Source organism: Haematobia irritans, chromosome 1, assembly GCF_050003625.1.
Source record: "Haematobia irritans isolate KBUSLIRL chromosome 1, ASM5000362v1, whole genome shotgun sequence".
In the NCBI taxonomy this organism is placed as follows: Eukaryota; Metazoa; Arthropoda; class Insecta; order Diptera; family Muscidae; genus Haematobia; species Haematobia irritans.
Genome location: NC_134397.1, coordinates 258155847 through 258177285, shown reverse-complemented (window position 1 = coordinate 258177285; position 21439 = coordinate 258155847). Strand labels below are relative to the sequence as shown.

The 21439-nt window shown below is 31.9% G+C and overlaps 1 protein-coding gene across 1 annotated transcript; it reads right to left on the bottom strand.

Annotated features, from left to right (window-relative positions):
- Positions 1-6951: 6951 nt before the first annotated feature.
- Positions 6952-18339, bottom strand: LOC142220832 (uncharacterized). The gene is made up of 2 exons (XM_075290200.1): positions 17817-18339; positions 6952-8137 (listed from the first exon to the last, which is right to left on the bottom strand). Exons 1-2 carry the CDS (start codon positions 17825-17827, stop codon positions 7300-7302), a joined length of 849 nt encoding a protein of 282 aa, XP_075146315.1. The 5' UTR covers positions 17828-18339; the 3' UTR covers positions 6952-7299.
- Between the last annotated feature and the right edge of the window lie 3100 nt (positions 18340-21439).

Below are 21439 nucleotides of genomic sequence, written 5' to 3'. Positions count from 1 at the left end.
TGATTTCTGTAAAAATTTTTCTCAAGACTTAATTTCTTTAGAAGATTTTGTCAAAATTTTATTTCCATAGAAATTTTTTTCAAAATTTTATTTTTATAGAAAATTTTGTCAAAATGTTATTTCTATAAAAATGTTTGTCAAAATTTTATTCATATCGAAAATTTCGTCAAAATTTTATTCCTATAGAACATTTTGTCAATATTTTATTTCTGTAGAAATTTTTTTTTCAAAATTTTATTTCTGTAGAAAATGATGTCAAAATTTTATTTCTATTGACAATTTTGTCAACATGTTTTTCTAAAGAAAATTTTGTCAAAATTTTATTCCTAAAGAAAATTTTGCTCCTATAGAAAATTTAATCAAATTTGATTTCTATAGAAGTTTTTCTCAAAACTTAATTTAATTCTAAATTTCTCAAAATTTAATTTTATTTCTGTAGAAAATTTTGTCAACATTTTATTTCTATAGAATATTTTGTCAAAATTTTATTTCTATAGTAAATTTTGTCAAAATTTTATTTCTATAGAAAATTTTGTCAAAATTTTATTTCTAAAAAAATGTTGTCTAAATTTTATTTCTATAGTAAATTTTGTCAAAATTTTATTTCTATAGAAAATTTTGTCAAAAGTTTATTTCTATAAGAAATTTTGTCAAAATTTTATTTCTATAGAAAATTTTGTTAAAATTTTATTTGTATAAATAATTTTGTTAAAATTTTATTTCTATCGAAAATTTTGTCAACATTGTATGTCTATCGAAAATTTTGTCAAAAGTTTATTTCTATAGAATTTTTTTTTTTCTATAGAAAATTTTGTCAAATTTGATTTCTATAAAAATTTTTCTCAAAACTTAATTTCTTTAGAAGATTTTGTCAAAATTTTATTTCTATAGAAAATTTTTTCAAAATTTTATTTTTGTAGAAATTTTGTCAAAATTTTATTCCTATAGAACATTTTGTCAAAATTTTATTCCTATAGAATATTTTGTCACAATTTTATTTCTGTAGAAAATTTTGTCAACATTTTATTTCAATAGAATATTTTGTCAAAATTTTATTTCTAAAGAAAATTTTGTCAAAATTTTATTTCTATAGAAAAGTTTGTCACAATTTTATTTCTATTGAAAATTTTGTCAAAAGTTTATTTCTATAAGAAATTTTGTCAAAATTTTATTTCTATAGAAAATTTTGTTAAAATTTTATTTCTACAGAAAATTTTGTCAACATTTTATGTCTATCGAAAATTTTGTCAAAATTTTATTTCTATAGAATTTTTTTTTCTATAGAAAATTTTGTCAAATTTGATTTCTATCAAAATTTTTCTCAAAACTTAATTTCTTTAGAAGATTTTGTCAAAATTTTGTTTCTATAGAAAATTTTTTCAAAATTTTATTTTTGTAGAAAATTTTGTCAAAATTTTATTCCTATAGAACATTTTGTCAAAATTTTATTCCTATAGATTATTTTGTCACAATTTTATTTCTGTAGAAAATTTTGTCAACATTTTATTCCTATAGAATATTTTGTCACAATTTTATTTCTGTAGTAAATTTTGTCAAAATTTTATTTCTATAGAAAATTTTGTAAAAATTTTATTTCTATAGAAAAGTTTGTCAAAATTTTATTACTATTGAAAATTTTGTCAAAAGTTTATTTCTATAAGAAATTTTGTCAAAATTTTATTTCTATAGAAAATTTTGTCAACATTTTATGTCTATCGAAAATTTTGTCAAAAGTTTATTTCTATAATAAGTTTGTCATTCCGTTTGTAACACATCGAAATATCGATTTCCGACTATATAAAGTATATATATTCTTGATCAGGGAGAAATTCTAAGACGATATAACGATGTCCGTCTGTCCGTCTGTCTGTCTGTCTGTTGTAATCACGCTACAGTCTTCAATAATGAAGCAATCGTGCTGAAATTTTGCACAAGCTCGTCTTTTGTCTGCAGGCAGGTCAAGTTCGAAGATGGGCTATATCGGTCCAGGTTTTGATATAGTCCCCATATAAACCGACCTCCCGATTTGGGGTCTTGGGCTTATAGAAATCGTAGTTTTTATCCAATTTGCCTGAAATTTGAAATCTGGAGGTATTTTATGACCATAAAGAAGCGTGCCAAAAATGGTGAGTATCGGTCCACGTTTTGGTATAGCCCCCATATAGACCGATCTCCCGATTTTACTTCTTGTGCTTATAGAAACCGCAGTTTTTATTCAATTTACCTGAAATTGGAAATCTAGAGGTATTGTAGGACCACAAATACGTGTGCCAAAAATTGTGAGTATCGGTCCATAGTTTGGTATAGCCCCCATATAGACCGATCTCCCGATTTTACTTCTTGGGCTTATAGAAAACGCAGTTTTTATTCAATTTACCTGAAATTGGAAATCTAGAGGTATTGTGGGACCACAAATACGTGTGCCAAAAATTGTGAGTATCGGTCCATATTTTGGTATAGCCCCCATATAGACCGATCTCCCGATTTGGGGTCTTAGGCTTATAGAAACCGTAGTTTTTATCCAATTTGTCTGAAATTGGAAATCTAGAGGTATTTTAGGACCATAAAGAGGTGTGCCGAAAATGGTGAATATCGGTCCATATTTTGGTATAGCCCCCATATAGATCGATTTCCCAATTTTACTTCTTGGGCTTCTAGAATCCGAAGTTTTTATCCTATTTGCCTGAAATTGGAAATCTAGAGGTATTTTCGGGTCACAAAGAGGTGTGCCGAAAATGGTGAGTATCGGTCCATATTTTAGTATAGCCCCCATAAGAACGATCTCCCGATTTAACTCCTTGGGTTTCTAAAAACCGTAGTTTTTATCTGATATGCCTGAAATTGTAAATATTCTGGTATTTTAGGCTCACAAAAACATGTATCGGATTAAGTTTTTATCGGTCCATTTGGTAATGCCTCCATATAGACCAACTTCACTTCTTGAGGGTGTAGAAGGCGCACTGATCAGGAAAATTGCTCGAAACTCAATGTAAAATTTCCAGATTTTACTTCTACAGATTTAAGACTTCAAATCAAGACGTTATTTTATAATTTTCTTGCACACTTACAAGAGATGTTAATGATTCCTCTAAAACTCAAACAAAAATGGTTCTTATAAATCCAGAATCTGATATAGTCTTCATAGGTGAAATCTTTAAATTTATCTTCGGGAAGTGTCCTAAGCCCTCCTGAAATTTCAAAGGAAACCCTAATATTTGGTTCATGGTGGTGGGTATTTAAGATTCGGCCCGGCCGAACTTACTGCTGTATATACTTGTTTAATTTTATTTCTGTAGAAAATTTTGTAAAACTTTTCAAGAATTCTGTCAAGTACTTCTTATTTGTAGGGGAATACTTTGGAAAAGCTACCACAACATCAAGAATACTACCAATCTACTAAACTGTAAAACATCTATCATTTGTGGTAGAATTTTGTTAAACTTTTTTCTATAGAAAATTTTGTTAAAATTTTATTTCTATAGAAAATTTTGTTAAACTTTTATTTCTATAGAAAATTTTGTCAAAATTTTATTTCTATAGAAAATTTTGTCAAAATTTTTTTTCTAAACAAAATTTTGTCAAAATGTTATTCCTAAAGAAACTTTTGCTTCTATAGAAAATTTTGTCAAATTTGATTTCTATAAAAATTTTTCTCAAAACTTAATTTCTTTAGAAGATTTGGTCAAAATATTATTTCTATAGAATATTTTTCAAAATTTTATTTTTGTAGACAATTTTGTCAAAATTTTATGCCTATAGAATATTTTGTCACAATTTTATTTCTGTAGAAAATTTTGTCAAAATTTTATTTCTATAGAAAATTTTGTCAACATTTGTTGCTAAAGAAAATTTTGTCAAAATTTTATTCCTAAAGAAAATTTTGCTTCTATAAAAAATTTAATCAAATTTGATTTCTATAGAAGTTTTTCTCAAAACTTAATTTAATTCTAAATTTCTATAAATTTCTCAAAATTTTATTTTATTTCCAAAGAAAATTTTGTCAAAATTTTATATCTATAGAATATTTTCTCAGAATTTTATTTCTGTAGAAAATTTTATTTGAATAGAGAATTTTGTTAAAATTTTATTTCTATAGCAAATTTTGACAAACATTTTATGTCTATAGAAAATTTTGTCAAAAGTTTATTTCTATAGAAATTTTTTTCTAAATTTTATTTCTGTAGAAAATTTTGTAAAACTTTTCAAGATTTGTGACAAGTACTTCTTATTTGTAGGGGAATACTTTGCAAAAGCTACCAACACGAAGAATAATACCAAACTACCAAACTGTAAAAAATCTATAAAAATTTTGGCAAAATTTTATTTCTGTTGTTTTTTTATTGCAGCTTAAAACCATACATTGACTAAACTACAAGTGTAGCTTAACCAGCCGAGGAAAAGAATGTTTGTCAAATTTATTCTATAGAAAATTTTATTTCTATAGAAAATTTTGTCAACATTTCATTGCTAAAGAAAATTTTACTTCTATAGAAAATTTAGTCAAATTTGATTTCAATTAAAGTTTTTCTCAAAACGTAACTTAATTCTAAATTTCTATAAATTTCTCAAAATTTAATTTTATTTTTAAAGAAAATTTTGTCAAAATTTTATTTCTATACAATATTTTGTCAAAATTTTATTTCAATATAAAATTTTGGCAAATTTTTAATTCTATTGAAAATTTTGTGAAAAGTTTATTTCTATAAGAAATTTTGTCAATATTTTATTTCTATAGAAAATGTTGTTAAAATTTTATTTGTGTAGAAAATTTTGTTAAATTTTTTTTCTAAAGAAAATTTTGTCAACATTTTATGTCTATAGAAAATTTTGTCAAAAGTTTATTTCTATAGAATTTTTTTTTTTTTTTAAATTTTATTTCTGTAGAAAATTTTGTAAAACTTTTCAAGAATTCTGACAAGTACTTCTTATTTGTAGTTTGTAATACTTTGCAAAAGCTACCAAGACATCAAGAATACTACCAATCTACTAAACTGTAAAAAAATCTACCATTTGTTGTAGAATTTTGTAAACTATTTTTTTTTTTGTAAAACTTTTTGTTGTTGTTTTTTGATTTCAGCTTAAAACCATGCATTCACTAAACAACAAGTGTAGCTTAACCAACAGAGGAAAATAATGTTTGTCAAATTTATTTGGGCAAAGCCCTGTAGACTGCAAGATGGTTGGATGGACGCACGTTTCGGAATTACCACATTCCTCATCAGCATCCTCTACTTGCAGCAAAACTATCAACCAATTATCAGAACAAATTCAGGCAGTTCGTTAAACCCAACAATAAACCACACTTGAAAATACTGTCAAAATTTCATTTCTATAAAAAATTTTGTCAAAATTTCATTACTATAAGAAATTTTGTCAAAATTTATTTCTATAGAAAATTTTGTCACAATTTTATTTCTAAAGAAAATTTTGTCAAAATTTTATTTCTATAGAAAATTTAGTCAAATTTGATTTCTATTGAGAATTTTGTCAAAGGATTATTTCTAAAAAAAATTGTCAAAATTTTATTGCTATAAAAAATTTTGTCAAAATTTTATTTCTATAGACAATTTTGTCAAAATTTTATTTCTATTGAAAATTTTGGCAAAAACTTATTTCTATAAAAATGTTGGCAAAAATTTTATTTCTATAGAAAATTTTGTCAACATTTTTTTTTCTAAAGAAAATTTTGACAAAATGTTATTCCTAAAGAAAATGTTGTCAAATTTTATTTCTATGAAAATTTTTCTCAAAACTTAATTTTGTCAAAATTGTATTTCTATAGAAAATGTTTTCAAAATTTTATTTGTATAGAAAATTTTGTCAAAATTTTTTTCTATAGAAAATTTTGTCAAAATTTTATTCATATTGAAAATTTCGTCAAAATTTTATTCCTATAGAAAATTTTAGCAAAATTTTATTTCTGTAGAATTTTTTTTTCTAAATTTTATTTCTGTAGAAAATTTTGTCAAACTTTTATTTCTATAGAAAATTTTGCCAACATTTTATTGCTAAAGAAAATTATGTCAAAATTTTATTCCTAAAGAAAATTTTGCTTCTATAGAAAATTTAGTCAAATTTGATTTCTATAGAAGTTTTTCTCAAAACTTAATTTAATTCAAAATTTTATAAATTTCTCAAAATTTAATTTTAGTTCTATAGGAAATTTTGTCAAAATTTTATTCCTATAGAAAATTTTGTCAAAATTTTATTTCTGTAGAAAATTTTGTTAAAATTTTATTTGTATAGAAAATTTTGTTAAAATTTTCATTCTACAGGAAATTTTGTCAACATTTTATGTCTATAGAAAATTTTGTCAAAATTTTATTTCTACAGAAAATTTTTTTTCTAAATTTTATTTCTGTGGAAAATTTTGTAAAACTTTTCAGGAATTCTGACAAGTACTTTTTATTTGTGGGGGAATACTTTGCAAAAGCTACCAAAACATCAAGAATACTACCAAACTACGAAACTACCAAACTGTAAAAAATCTATAAAAATTTTGGCAAAATTTTATTTCTATAGAAAATTTTGTCAACATTTTGTTCCTAAAAAAATTTTACTTCTATTGAAAATTAAGTCAAATTTGATTTCAATAGAAGTTTTTTTCAAAACTTAATTTAATTCTAAATTTCTATAAATTTCTCAAAATTTAATTTTATTTTTAAAGAAAATTTTGTCAAACTTTTATTTCTATAGAACATTTGGTCACAATTTTATTTCTAAAGAAAATTTTGTCAAAATTTTATTTCTATAGAAAATTTTGTCAAAATTTTATTTCTATTGAAAATTTTGCAAAAAGTTTATTTCTACAAGATATTTTGTAAAAATTTTATTTCTATAGACAATGTACAAATCCGTGAGATGTTTCCTTTAGTGGACTGTAGATAAAGATTAACTCTCGGAAATGTAAAGATTTTTTGTAACGAAAAGAGAAGAAAGCAAAAGGCAAAGTTTAAGTTTAAGAATTCAAAAGTATGGCTTTATTCAGGATGACGGCAGCTTACCAAGGGCAATGACGAAGCACAAGTGAAGTTTTTACAACAAACGAAGTGTCAGTCAGACATTATGATTTAGAATTTACAACAATTAAATTCATTTTGAGTAAAAGCTTTAGGGTTATCGCATAAAGATTGAATTCAAGTATCGATAACAACAATTCATATTATGTATTGGCAATTCAATTATTTTCGTTAAATTCAAATATTCAAACATTATTCAAAATTTTCAAAAAATTAATAATAAGCTAAGAACAGTTGTGGAACGGAGTTCAACATGCCGCCCCCCTTGCAGCAATGCAATTCAATAAGAACAGGCTCCAGATATTATCCATCCAAACACAGAACTTTGGGCGATGGGCATTGAGGACGATGTCTGAATGAGGCCAGCCAACAAGATCTTTGACAACTGATCGTTTCCAACTACAAGTTCTATGTCAGTTGGTTTAAAAAAATGTGGATCTGCCAAGTTAGGCAGATGGTTGTAGACGGACTGAAGTTTCTTATCGGACGTCGCTTCCGGTAGTGCCATATTAAATTGGTTCTTCACTATGCCAGTTATTTGAATTTTTACGGTTGGATCATAGTAAGACTGCAAATTCAGTGTGCAGAATTCGGTGTTGTTTTTCCTGGTTGTACGTAGATGAAGACGCTGGACTAGTGACTTCAGTATCCATGTTTCTAAACCGGCTGAGTTTAACATTAAACGTGCTTTTACGGGGCCGTTTGATGTTAAAACTCGAGCTAGAGCGGTTGGCAGGAAGATGTGTCTCTTTGGTCTTTGGCTCAGCCTTTCTCGTACCAGCGGTGGGGAACGACTAACAGAAGAAGTGTGTGTTGCCTTTGGGGTTTTCCTATTGGTTTTTCTGGCGCTGTCATGGTGTGCTTTGTTCGATCGTCCCTTCCTTCTCATGTGGTCGTCGACATGGAGCATTGTGTGGTGGTTGTAGTTGCATACCACGCAAGTTTTTCGGGACCTGCACCATTCGCGTGTGTGGGAAGCGCAGAGACATTTGAAGCAAAAGCGATGTTCTTTCATATGCTTTCTCCGTTCAAGAACGTCCATCCGTTGAAATTCGGGGCAGTCTTTTAAGATGTGGCGGTTATGGCAGATACGGCATTTCGGCTGACTAAATGAGGTACTGTAACGTAAATTTATTAACTTGTGAACTTGAGAATAAAAATTATGAAATTTAGTTGGCAACGGGTAGAATACACAGTTTAACTATTGGACGCAAAAGCGTACCAGATTGTGTCTTAAGCTCAGCAACGCGGACCTTTGAGTCAGGACCGCGAAATACCTTAATAACACGTCCCAAACTCCATTCAGTCGGCGGCAAGTTATCGTCTTTAATAATGACTAAGTCGTCTTCTTTAAGATTTTGCTGTTCTGTCTTCCATTTATATCTTTTCTGCAAGTTGGAGATGTACTCGTTCTTCCATCTCTTTGCGAAATTAAATTGTATCGTTTTCAATCTTTGCCATCGATTTATTAAAGTCAAGTTATCAGTACATTGTTCTGGTGCAGCAATCAATGCGGAACCTCTAAGAAAATGTCCAGGTGTCAAAGCAGTAATTTCCGAAGGGTCTTCGCTTATAGGAGACAAGGGCCTAGAATTCAGTACACTTTCTATTCGAACTAGTAAAGTAGAGAATTCCTCATAAGTAAATTTAATATTGCCTGCGGCTTTTCGAAGGTGGGATTTCATGCTTTTGACAGCAGCTTCCCATAGTCCACCCATGTGTGGTGCATGTGGTGGAATAAAGTGCCAAGTGAACCCGTGAATATTGTATTTGTCAACTAGACCTTTCTCAGAAGATTGTATAAAGTTTCGATATTCTCGAGAGAGTGCTTTGCTGGCACCAACAAAATTGGTTCCATTATCAGAGAATACTTTATTAGGTAAACCACGTCTCCCTACAAATCTATCAAATGTGGCTAAGAAAGCTTCAGTAGTCAACTCGGAGCACGCCTCCAGATGTACAGCTCGAGTTGATAAACAAATGAAAACAGCGGCATAACCTTTATGAAGTTTCGCGTTTCGTAATTTCGAAGTTTTCAAATCGAATGGGCCGGCAAAATCCAAACCCGTGTTGGTAAAGGGCAGTGAGAAAGTACAACGCTCTTCAGGCAATGCAGCCATTATCTGATTTCGAATGCGCTGTTTATATATGGTGCAAGTACGGCAATTTCGAATACAAGATCGGACAGAGTTCTTTAAACGTATCACATAGAATTCAGCTCGTATTGCCCGTAACATACTTTGATGTTCGGCATGTAAAAGAATTTTGTGGGTAAAAGTTAAAAGCAATTTAAAAAAGTGAGAATGTTCAGGCAGAATGATCGGATACTTCTCGTTGTATGGAAGATCCGAATTCGCTAAGCGACCATTTACTCTAAGTAAGTCTCGTTCATCTAAAAAAGGGTTCAGAGTTAGAAGTTTGCTCTTAGAAGATATTGGTTGATTGTTCTTCAATGCATGATATTCCGTAGGAAAAAATTTAAGTTGCGCCAGCCTAATTAATTGAAATTTGACCGTTCTAATTTCCGCTGAAGTAATAAGTTGTTCCCCAAATGAGTCAGAATTCCGCTTTTGACATTTCCTTATAAATCTGTACATGAAACATACAACTCGTAGAGCTCGGCTGAAGGAAGAGAATCTTTCAAGTACGTCTTCCATATGTGTTTCAATTTGGAAGTTAACAGTTTTGCGCTCAAGTTCTGGCTCTTGAAATGTTTTAGATTTTGGCCAACATTCTGAGTGTTGTACCAACCACTTTGGTCCATGCCACCAGAGATGATTATTTTTCAGTTCTGCCGCAGTACAGCCTCGCGTTCCAATATCGGCTGGGTTTTCAGTAGTTGGAACATATCGCCAAGTTACATTTCCCACATTATCCAAAATTTCTGAAATCTTATTTGCGACAAAAGTTTTCCAATGGAAAGGGGGTTTATCTAACCAAGCCAAAGTAATAGTTGAGTCGCACCAAAGATAAACACCGGTAACAGGAAAAGTCAGATTTTGGGATACTGATTTCAAAAGTCTAGACAGTAGTGCCGCGCCGCACAATTCTAACCTGGGTAAGCTCACTGTTTTCAAAGGTGCCACCTTAGTTTTTGAAACAAGTAAGTTTGATGTTATACAGTTCTCAGGTGATATAATGCGGATATATATACATGCGCAGTATGCTTTTTCGGAAGCATCGCAAAATCCGTGAATTTGAATACGCCTGTCGGGTGCATAATAAATCCAACGAGGTATTCGGATATACTCAATGTCAGAAAAATTGGAAATGAAAGAATTCCATTTTTGAAAAGAGTGAGGCTTGACTTCCTCATCCCAATCAGTTCCATCAAGCCAAAGTTGTTGTAAAAGCATCTTTGCTACAACTATAATCGGCGCCAACCAACCAGCGGGATCGAATATCTTTGCCACAATAGATAATATTTTCCTTTTCGTCATCGGTGAGGTAGGAAGAGCAATATTTGAAACGTCATAGAAAAAAGAATCTGACATGGCATTCCACCGAATGCCTAATGTTTTTGTTTCGCTGGTATCTTCAAGTTTCAAGAAATCTTCATTTAGAAGATCTTCCGGGGGCACATTGCGAAGAATATGTGGGTGATTAGCCGTAAGCTTTTTAAGTGGAAACCCAGCAGAATTAAGTAGATCTATAAGTTCTAACAAGTAAGCCTTGGTCTCAGTTAATGAATGTCCCCCAGAAAGAATATCGTCAACATATGTTTGGTTTCGTAAAATATGTGAAGCTGTGGGATGAGTAGTTTTTCCTTCTTCGGCTAGTTGTAAAAGTGTGCGAATAGCCAAGTATGGAGCACAGTTTACTCCAAAAGTAACAGTCTTCAAGCAAAAGTCTTTGATCTCTTCGGTCGAATTTTCCCGGAATAAGATGCGCTGATATTGTCTATCATCCTGATGAACATAAATTTGGCGATACATTTTTTGAATATCGCCATTAAACACGTATCGGAAGAAACGCCAGCGTAGTACAACATTCATCAGTTCATTTTGTAGTATCGGTCCAGTATGCAGAATATCATTCAATGCGACTCCCGTCGAAGTTTTCTTCGAGGCGTTAAATACCACACGTACTTTTGTAGATGACCTTTCAGGTTTTACGACTGCGTGATGTGGAAGATAAAAGGAAAAATATGCAGAGTCACGACAGATTTCTGAGGAAGACGTTATCTCCATGTGGTCAAGTGTTAAATATTCAGATAAAACAGCAGTGTATTCTTCAGCAAGTTGAGGCGATTTTTTCAAGTTATTTTCCATATGAAGATATTGACCGAGGGCAGCTCGTCTTGAAGGTCCTAGAGCTAAGTCTTTGGGTAGATCCTGACGAAAGGGTAATCTAACTTGATATCTCCCGTCAGATTGGCGAACAGTAGTTTTCCGATAAAAATCTTCACACCACATGTCAGTTTCAGACAAATTTTTTGAAGTTGGAACTTCTTCGAGTTCCCAAAATTTTCTAATTTCATTATTAAGTGAATCAGTACAAGTCACAAAATTCGCAAAAACTTGAGTAGATCTAGTTTTTGGAGGGCCACTCAAAATCCAACCAAATTCAGTTTCTTGTGCAAGAAGACTTCCAGATATATTTCTTCGCACACCCGATTTCAAGATGAATGGAAGAATGTCGCTACCTAATAACATGTCTATTTGCGCGGGTTTGTAAAAGTAGGGATCAGCTAAGTCAATATTTTCCAAATCTGACCAGTTAGAGATCTGGGTTGGGTAAGAGGGCATTAAGTGATTCATATTTGAAATAACTAACGCAGTTGTACGAATTTTGAAATCAGATTTTCGAGATTTTAAAATCAGATGACAAAGTTTCGAAGAATTCTCAAGAAGAGTACCCCCTAATCCTGAAATGGTAGTAAATGTCTTCTTGGTCGGTATTAAGTATCGCTTTACAAGTCTGCTTGAAATAAAAGATTCTTGGGATCCTTGATCAATAAAAGCCCGTATTGTTAAATTAGTTCCTAAGTGTTCTAAATAGATTAACGCCGTTGGCAAAATAGTAGAATCTGCAGAACTAGTAAAGTTAGATTGCACATGTGAAACTGAATTTCCATAAGCAGCAGCTGATGTCGAAGGTTGATTATCATATGCAGTTTCCGTATGAAATGTCGTGACATCAGGTGGTGGACTACCTTGTGGCTCCTGAACAGAATCTGGGTGTAAAAGTGTATGATGTTTCTGGTGACATTTCTGACAAACATTTTCGCTTTGACAATTTTGCGCAGTGTGGCCATAACACAAACAATTTGCGCATACTTTGTTGTCCTTGACGAACTTTCTCCTTTGTGCAAGTGACCAAGTTTTGAATTTAAGACAGGCTCTCAAAGAATGATTAAGTTTGCAAGCTTTGCAAGATCGGACTTTGGAATCAGTTTTCGTGTGATAAGTCTGAGTTTTCTGAGTCACATTTGTATTATTTGAAGGCTTCCTCATGTCAGAAATAGATTCCAACATATTTAATCTTTTTGAAATAAAGTCGTCCAATTGCTCCCAAGATGGCATTTCCTTATGATCGCTTAACGCATTTTCCCAGGCTGTCAAAGTTTCATCCGGAAGTTTTGATGAAACCCAGAAAACTAGGAATGGATCCCACGACATGACCGATATATTGTAAGTTTTCAATATAGAAAGGCAATTATTTATAGTGTACTGCAAGTTTCGTAGAGCTTTTCCTTTTTCCGAAGTTACGCGCTCAGTTTCAAATATTTTCCTGAGCTGATGATTAATAAGTATGCGCTTATTTTCGTAACGTTGACGTAGGGATTCCCAAGCGAAGTGAAAGTTGTCATCAGTTAATGCGAATTGTTTTACAATCTGATTAGCCTCCCCACGAGTCTTTGCCCTTAAGTGAAATAACTTTTGTGCCGGAGACAATTTTGGGTGATTGACATAAATGGCTGAGAACATGTCTCGAAAACTGGGCCATTTGTCATATCCACCACCAAACATTTCAGTATCGCATGGAGGGACTTTCAAAGAATACCCAGTCACCTCCTGCGATGTTGTTCCAAGTATTTCTTGAGGACGCGCAGATCGCTCCATAGCTCTTTTTTCTATTTCAATCAAGTCCAACATATCAGCTTTGCATTTCTTATAAGCCCTTATAGACTCATTAAACTTCGCGTGTATTGACTCTTTCTCCGCCTTAGCGCTATCAGTAACCATCTCTGTCTCGTATACCTGAGTGAGAGTCTGCCAACGCCGTTCTAAGTCTTCGAGATCAACTTGCAGACTTGAAAGTCTGTGCTCAGAAGTATCAATAGCACTGAAGTTGGCGCAATAAGTGACGACTTGGTCCGAAAAAAAAATGAACTTTTGTGAAGCCATTACAAATCGTAAATAAGTAATCGGGGTTCAGTATTTTTGCAGTAAATAAAAAAACAAAGTTCCAAGACTCAAAGTCAATATGTAATATGAATGTGCAGACTCAATTCCAAATATGTGGCAGTAGTAGTAGTAACCGCGTTTTATAACCCAAAAAAGGATTTAAATGACAAGAAATTTACTTGATATTTACCTCTAAAAATGTTAAACTGAGGTAAGACAGAGTAATTGTACTATTAAAAACTTTTAACTCCACGAGAGCAATATATTAACAAAATTTCCAGTAAAGTATAAGTATACAGTATAAGTAAACTTGTATCAAACATTCAGAAAACCAATCAAAGTTTCACACGCAAAGTTAATTCGCATATAGGAATAAATAATACTTCATTTCATATAAATAAATCAATTCATATATAAGTTTAAACTCCACAAGAGCAATTTCAAATAAGATAGCAAGAAATCAGTACAAAATCCAATAGTGAACAACTTCACAAGTAATTTCCTCAATATCAAATATTAAATTAAATTTGATCATAAGAATCCATAAATTTTTGGACGAAAGTTCCAATCAAGTGTGACAATCAAGATTTTCTTTGAAACATTCAATCGTAAATTCAGATTGTGATCAAAATCTATTGAGAATGGATTGCCACAAACATAATTCGAATTTTACCATAACAACTTGTGCAGTTGCGCGTTAGCACCAACCACTTTCCCAAATGTCGGCAAATCCCACAATGTGTATGCGTATCGTCGCGTAAATGTTACCTCACCCAAATGCTTTTGGGCTATGACAATTTTATCCACGAACTTGGACAATAGCAATCAAACATTCGCCTTATTCAAATGAGTAATAAATACAAAAAATACCAAGGAGATCGAGCACAACTTTCCTCCTTTTGTGCTACAAATAAAATTGGTAACGTCAACTTGTAGTGACCTATGGCAATTCCAGAGATTCAAAGTACGAAACTCGTAAATAAATATCCAATTGACTTAATAAATGAAAATTGCCAAAATATACTCAATAAATTCCAAGGGTTTCAATATGCAGAAAAAAGTCGCTAAACTGGTGCTAACTGAACTTCTCCTTATCGTAAAAAAAAAAAAGTTGCATTAGTCAATTCTCAAAATTTCATGTATGAAATTCTTTATTCCAGGTATGTCCAACAATTGTTGAATAAACGTGGGCATAAATCAACGTACGTGCAATTAAAGAAAATGCTAACTCAAGCTGGAAAAAAATTTCGTACACCTCTCTTGGATTGTATAAACTACAGCGTAGTTAATATAGTAACGATAATAACAATGATGTTAATCTTCACTTTTATTCAATCTTTATTGCCACGATAAGGAAGAATCCCAAAAACAGTTCACTTTTCTCTCTGTGTAAACCAACAACCTAATTCAAAGAAATACAAATGCATTCTTACAATTAAGAATAGCAATTTCAGGCAAGTAAGTAGCCTCAATTTCGATGTGCAATATTCTCACTTTCATATATAGGTATTTCGTATCATAGGCATATATTCCCTTTACACACGGACATACCAGTGAACCCACCAAGAAGAACGCTTTCGGTTAATTTCAGAAAATTCTGAATATCCTTAGAAAATTTTAACTAAACAGTATTAAACGCTGGCAACACGCCGATATCGCACAAATAAGTATATATTTTCCGACAAATTCAAGAATACTTTTTAGACATATTTAAGTTCTTTTCACTTTTCAAAGAAAATTTTGTAGTTCGCATGAAAAAATTGGAGAATTGCAAGAATGTCTTTAGTGACATACGAAGTTCACGATGATCGTATTTGTAGTAAAAATTACAAACTCAAATAAATAATGTACTATTTTGTGAGAAATACGAATTAAGCAATGCTTAATTTGTGTGTAATTTTTCACGCCTTTTAGTTCATTTAAGGAAAAATTATTAGAGTAAAGGAAACTTTTTACAAACTCCATGAACTAAAATAAAGTTAAATTGGCTTTAGTGAAATATAAAGTCACCTTTTCTCCGAGTGTAGGTAAGTATTTTTCCGAGTGTAGGTAAGTATTTCTTCCAGTGTCTTAAATTTCAAAGGTAAGTGTTATTTTTTCTTGAAGGTAAGTATTACGAATTTCTGAAATGAATATTTTCACTCATAAGTAAGTATTCCCTGTGTAACTTGCATATGCCAATATGAAATCGGATGGGACATACTTATATCTGATGACCTTTGGTACAAACGTTAGTACAATTATTGGAAAATTTTTCCATTCAATATTCCCAGTGCACAAACACAAACTTAGAAAAAAATTTTTTTCCATGTAGAGCAATTTTCCCAGAGCCCAGGGAAATTTCAGTTAACTTTATATATATACATACATATGTATATATATTTGCCTCCAATCTTTATGAATTGAAAACCAGCATCCAAATAGGTTTCTTAGATATATTTTCCAGTATATAATAAAATTTTATGTTTTCTATATAATTTTCTTTTGGAAATTTTTTCAGTGTAAAATTCAGTGTTATAATTTGCATATAAATTTCATACAATTTTTCGTATAAATTTCAATTTCTTTCCGTATATAATTCAATTGTGTATCATTGAGTAAATAATTATTGAAATTTGAAAAGCCTTCAAATCAATAGTTCCAACATATAATAATGATAATGGTAATTACATTTCTTCCTGTCAGAACAATGTTGTGACTTCAAAACCCTCACAATTTTTGTGAGATTTTTATTTAAGCACTTTTCTTCTAGTCGTGTTATTGATTGATACCTTGTTGGCAACTCTACATACGTATCAACATCCACTCACCAATGTACGTATTGATGTTCCCTTTTCGTCTTGTTGATGCTACCAACCCACAATCAATGAGGAATGTATACTTCACACCGTCCAAGCACCGTTAGAAAAAACATCAAATCGTCCACATTTCAACCAGAATACCAAACAATAGAAATTTCGTCAACATCCATAATCCATTTAATCATCCAATCAATAGGCAATAGACAATCCAAATTAGTAGGTAATTCTTTCAAACTCAGTATTTAATTTATGTATCTCCAATTCAATATTTACTTTATGTGTCTCAGTTTTCAAGTTCATAAAACATTCAAATTTTAGTTCTTAGGATTTACTTTTGACTTTTTCTTAAATTCGTTTTTTTTCTTTCAGCTCCTCAACTTTACATGTTCACTCTAAGAAATTCTTATCCAAATGACACTCTACCGGCTTTGACACTCTACCTCTCTCTATTTTTTTTTTCGACGAAAGCAGAGATGCCAACTCGTTTGGCACACTCTATGATTTGTAGTGTGAATTCGGGATTGCAATATTAACTTTGAATTTATTATATTTCCCAATCACCAACAATTTTCAGACGAATGCAAAATTAAATTTTCAAAATTAATTTTTTAAATGTTGGCTGTCTTCTATACACAATTAGCTTATAAAGAATAAATATATTATGCCTCAATTAGCATCCAGTTGTGCCAAAAAATCGGTAAGTATGTGGCAACTATGAATCAGAGAACAAGACAAATCATCTGACGTATTGATTGGTGGCATGTGCAATGTGCTTCAAAATAAGAGAGTAATGTTAATATTCTGACTGTCGTTTTAATTTTGGCTGCGCAGTCAGCTTTCGAGAGAATTTTTGTAACTGGTAACTTAAGAGAATTCACTTATGTGTGTAGAGTATGTGTCAAAGCATATGGTAGTGTCTGTATCGCTATATGTATGCTAATTCGATGTTTGTCAGCGGACAAACAGAAAATTTCTATGAATGTTGAAAATTATATTGGAGAGTGACTGAGATTACATATGACGTTGAAGATGGATGTTTTGTTGAATATGGCTGTTAACGCGTTTTGTGGTTGAGTGTGGATAACATGGGTAAGTATGTTAGGGCTGCAGTGTGGATAGCATAGGTAAGTATGTTAGGGTTGCATATCAAGGTAAGTATCTTTAAATGTTGCAAACAAATGTTGCGGTTTCGTAAACTATATACACAATTGTAAATGTTGCAAATATTTCTGGTACGAATGTTAAATATGTTGAAGGTAAGTATCCACGAATGTCGTAAACATAAACCGTGGGTAAGTATGTAAGGGTAAGTATGTAAGGGAATTTATGTTAGAGTTGCTCGTAAAGCAAACTTTTTACAATTTACAGTGGTTAATGTTAAACAGCTTTTTGCTTCTTTTGCAAAGAATTTAACAGAGTTCAAATTTGCATTCTGTAACAACAATCTGTGTTACAATTAACATCGATCACTTGTAAGAAGAATTTCTGACTATGTGCTTTCTGGTTAAAGTTTCGAGATCAGAACCATAAGTCATGTAAAAAATAATTATTCAGATCACAAAGTTATTCTACCGTTGCGTTGCCACTAAATCACAAGCCAAACACTGATATTCTCAAACGTTCACAATATAATAAATTTCACGTACCTTTTGTCCATAATGATTTTGAGAATATGAAAAAATGGATAGGCAAGTCTGCGGTTTGTGTAATGTGGAGGACGTAATCCCAAGTTAAATGCAAACGCTTTTCCAAGACAGTGGACGTAATCCAAGATTATAAGATTCTTCCCAGTTCCTTGACGGTTCGAAGGATCATGTACAAATCCGTGAGATGTTTCCTTTAGTGGACTGTAGATAAAGATTAACTCTCGGAAATGTAAAGATTTTTTGTAACGAAAAGAGAAGAAAGCAAAAGGCAAAGTTTAAGTTTAAGAATTCAAAAGTATGGCTTTATTCAGGATGACGGCAGCTTACCAAGGGCAATGACGAAGCACAAGTGAAGTTTTTACAACAAACGAAGTGTCAGTCAGACATTATGATTTAGAATTTACAACAATTAAATTCATTTTGAGTAAAAGCTTTAGGGTTATCGCATAAAGATTGAATTCAAGTATCGATAACAACAATTCATATTATGTATTGGCAATTCAATTATTTTCGTTAAATTCAAATATTCAAACATTATTCAAAATTTTCAAAAAATTAATAATAAGCTAAGAACAGTTGTGGAACGGAGTTCAACAGACAATATTGTCAAATTTTTATTTCTGTAGAACATTTTGTCAAAAGTTTATTTCTATAAAAAATGTTTGCCAAAATTCTATTTCTATAAAAAATTTTGTCACAATTGTATTTCAGAAAAAATGTTGGAAAAATTTCTACTATTTTCAGTAGAATTATAACAACTGCGACAAACGTTGTCGTTATATATAATACTAAACACTTGTATAATTCTATAAAGTCACCTGATTTCGTGCCAAAATACCAGTTTATTATTAGGCGTCTACTAGGTAATTTTTTGCAATTTGCCTAACACCAATCCCACAAAGTTTATACGAACATTTGAATTTTTATATATTTCTCCTTGATTGAAAATGAAATCAGAAACTATTTCTCAATTAACCCCCCAATGATTTGGAAATTGCCATAAAACCACCTATAATTACCACATGTAAAATGTTTATATTTAGATGTAAATTTGGAAAAAACATGATGATGGGTTTTTGTTTTTATGAAGCTATAATGAAGACATAAAATTAGGCTTTTAACTTATTCTACGATATCGTGGTTGTTGTGTCCTTTGGTTTGGCTACTAAATTTTTTGTGTTGTAAGCATTTAATTACCTGCAATAGGCATATTAATTAGGCAAGAACATTGTTTCGTTTTTGTTAACCGAAAGTGGTGAGTGAGAGGACCACTACTTTCGAGAGTGAGTGCAAATGGATCCATAACTCATTCACTCATAATTTGTAACAAAACGCCTTGGAATATGGGACGCCTCATTCCTGAAGCAAAAACCTAAAATTCCATATCCCTTAAAATAGACGCGCCAAAATGGGGAAGAACCATAAAACAGCAACCAGAAAAAATAGCCATAAAAACAACACCAACATTCCAAAGTAAATGTCAGATCGTAAAAAACGGACCTATTAAAAATTGCCAAGCAACAAAACGAACTCAGACGAAATGAAACCCACAATTAAAAAAAAATTAGAGGGGAAAACAACACAGAAAAATATAAAAAAATCTAACTAAAGGACACTCCCATCTATTAAAGGATATGTGGGGAAACGCGACGACTATAACCTCTATATACGCTTGATGGTTAATGGTCACTCAAAAACTTGTCTGCATGAGACATAAACGTCTGTTTCATCCCCTGACAAGGATATCTTAAACAAATTAACCGAAACATGACATTTTTCATGTTGTCAAATGATTAAAACGTAACAGCAGACATGTTAACGATAAAATTTCTCAGGTTTAGTGGGAGCAGTTTTTTTGCGGTTTTTTCTTCTACAAAGGATGGGGTACTTGGGGATTTTTGTTTTATATAATCTGTGAAGCACCACAGAAAAAAGTATTATTGGGAACGAAAATTAGAAATGTGTAATTTTTTTTTCAAATACTGAGATTAAATCCCGAAAAAATTGTAACAGACTGATCGGAATCGGAGATTTTTCCTTCGATAGCCACTACTTTTCCCCATCTATCTGGCTACATACGGTGACGATAAAACAACCCGTCTTCTCAACCAGTCTGCGAATCGACAAAATTTTTGGCTTCCTCATAAGAGCGAAAATGCTGAAAAACCAAGTCATACGTTTTCGATCGGAGCAAGCCGTAGTCAGAAGGAGCAATGCCTGGCCTAAACATCGAGTGGGGCAGGACTTCCCAATTGAGTGTTTGTAAATAAGTTTTTACGCTATGGCCGAGCTTTATCGTGCTGAAAAATCACTTTGAAGTGGCCGTTTATCACACAATTCTGGGCACAATCGCATCAACTGAGATCGATAAAAAGATCCTGTGATCGCTTCAGTCGTTTGCAGCAGATCATAGTTCACCACACTCAGCTTCATAGCAAGGATATCGATGTTGAGACGTAACGTGTGTAACCGTTGGATTTTTATACCCTCCAGCATAGGGTGGGGGGTATGTTAACTTTGACATTCCGTTTGCAACACATCGAAATATTGCTCTAAGACCCCATAAAGTATATATATTCTGGGTCGTGATGAAATTCTGAGTCGATCTAAGCATGCCCGTCCGTCCGTCCGTCTGTTGAAATCACGCTAAAACGAACGAAGCAATCTATCGACTTGAAACTTGCCACAAGTAGTTGTTATTGATGTAGGTCGGATGGAATTGCATATTGGTCCACATCGGCCTATAATTATATATAGCCCCCATATATACCGATACCTATATTTGGCTTGCGGAGCCTCACAAAGAAGTAAATTTCGTTCGATCCGGCTGAAATGTGGTACATGGTGTTGGTATATAGTCTCTAACAACCATGCAAAAATTGGTCCACATCGGTCTATAATTATATATAGCCCCCATATAAACCGATACCCATATTTGGCTTGCGGAGCCTCAAAAAGAAGTAAATTTCATCCGATCCGGCTGAAATTTGGTACATGATGTTGGTACATGATCTCTAACAACCATGCAAAATTGCTCCACATCGGTCTATAATTATATATAGCCCCCATATAAACCGATGCCCAGATTTGGCTTGCGGAGTCTAAAAGAGTATCAAATTTCATCCGATCCGGCTGAAATTTGGTACATGATGTTGGTACATGATCTCTAACAACCATGCAAAATTGCTCCACATCGGTCTATAATTATATATAGCCCCCATATAAACCGATGCCCAGATTTGGCTTGCGGAGTCTAAAAGAGTATCAAATTTCATCCGATCTGGTTGAAATTTGGTACATGATGTTGGTATATGGTCTCTAACAACCATGAAAAAATTGGTTCACATCGGCCAATAATTATATATAGCCCCCATATAAAGTGATCCCCAGATTTGACCTCCAGAGCCTTTTCAAGGAGCAAAATTCATCCGATCCGGTTGAAATTTGGTACATATGGCCGATAACAACCATGCCAAAATTGGTCCCTCAATTAAACCCATCCTCAATTGGAGAAAAATCACGATTGCCACTCGAGCCAAAAATAATCTAACAAAATTTTATATCCATAGAAAATTTTGTCAAAAATGTATTTCTATAGAAAATTTTATCAAAATTTTATTTCT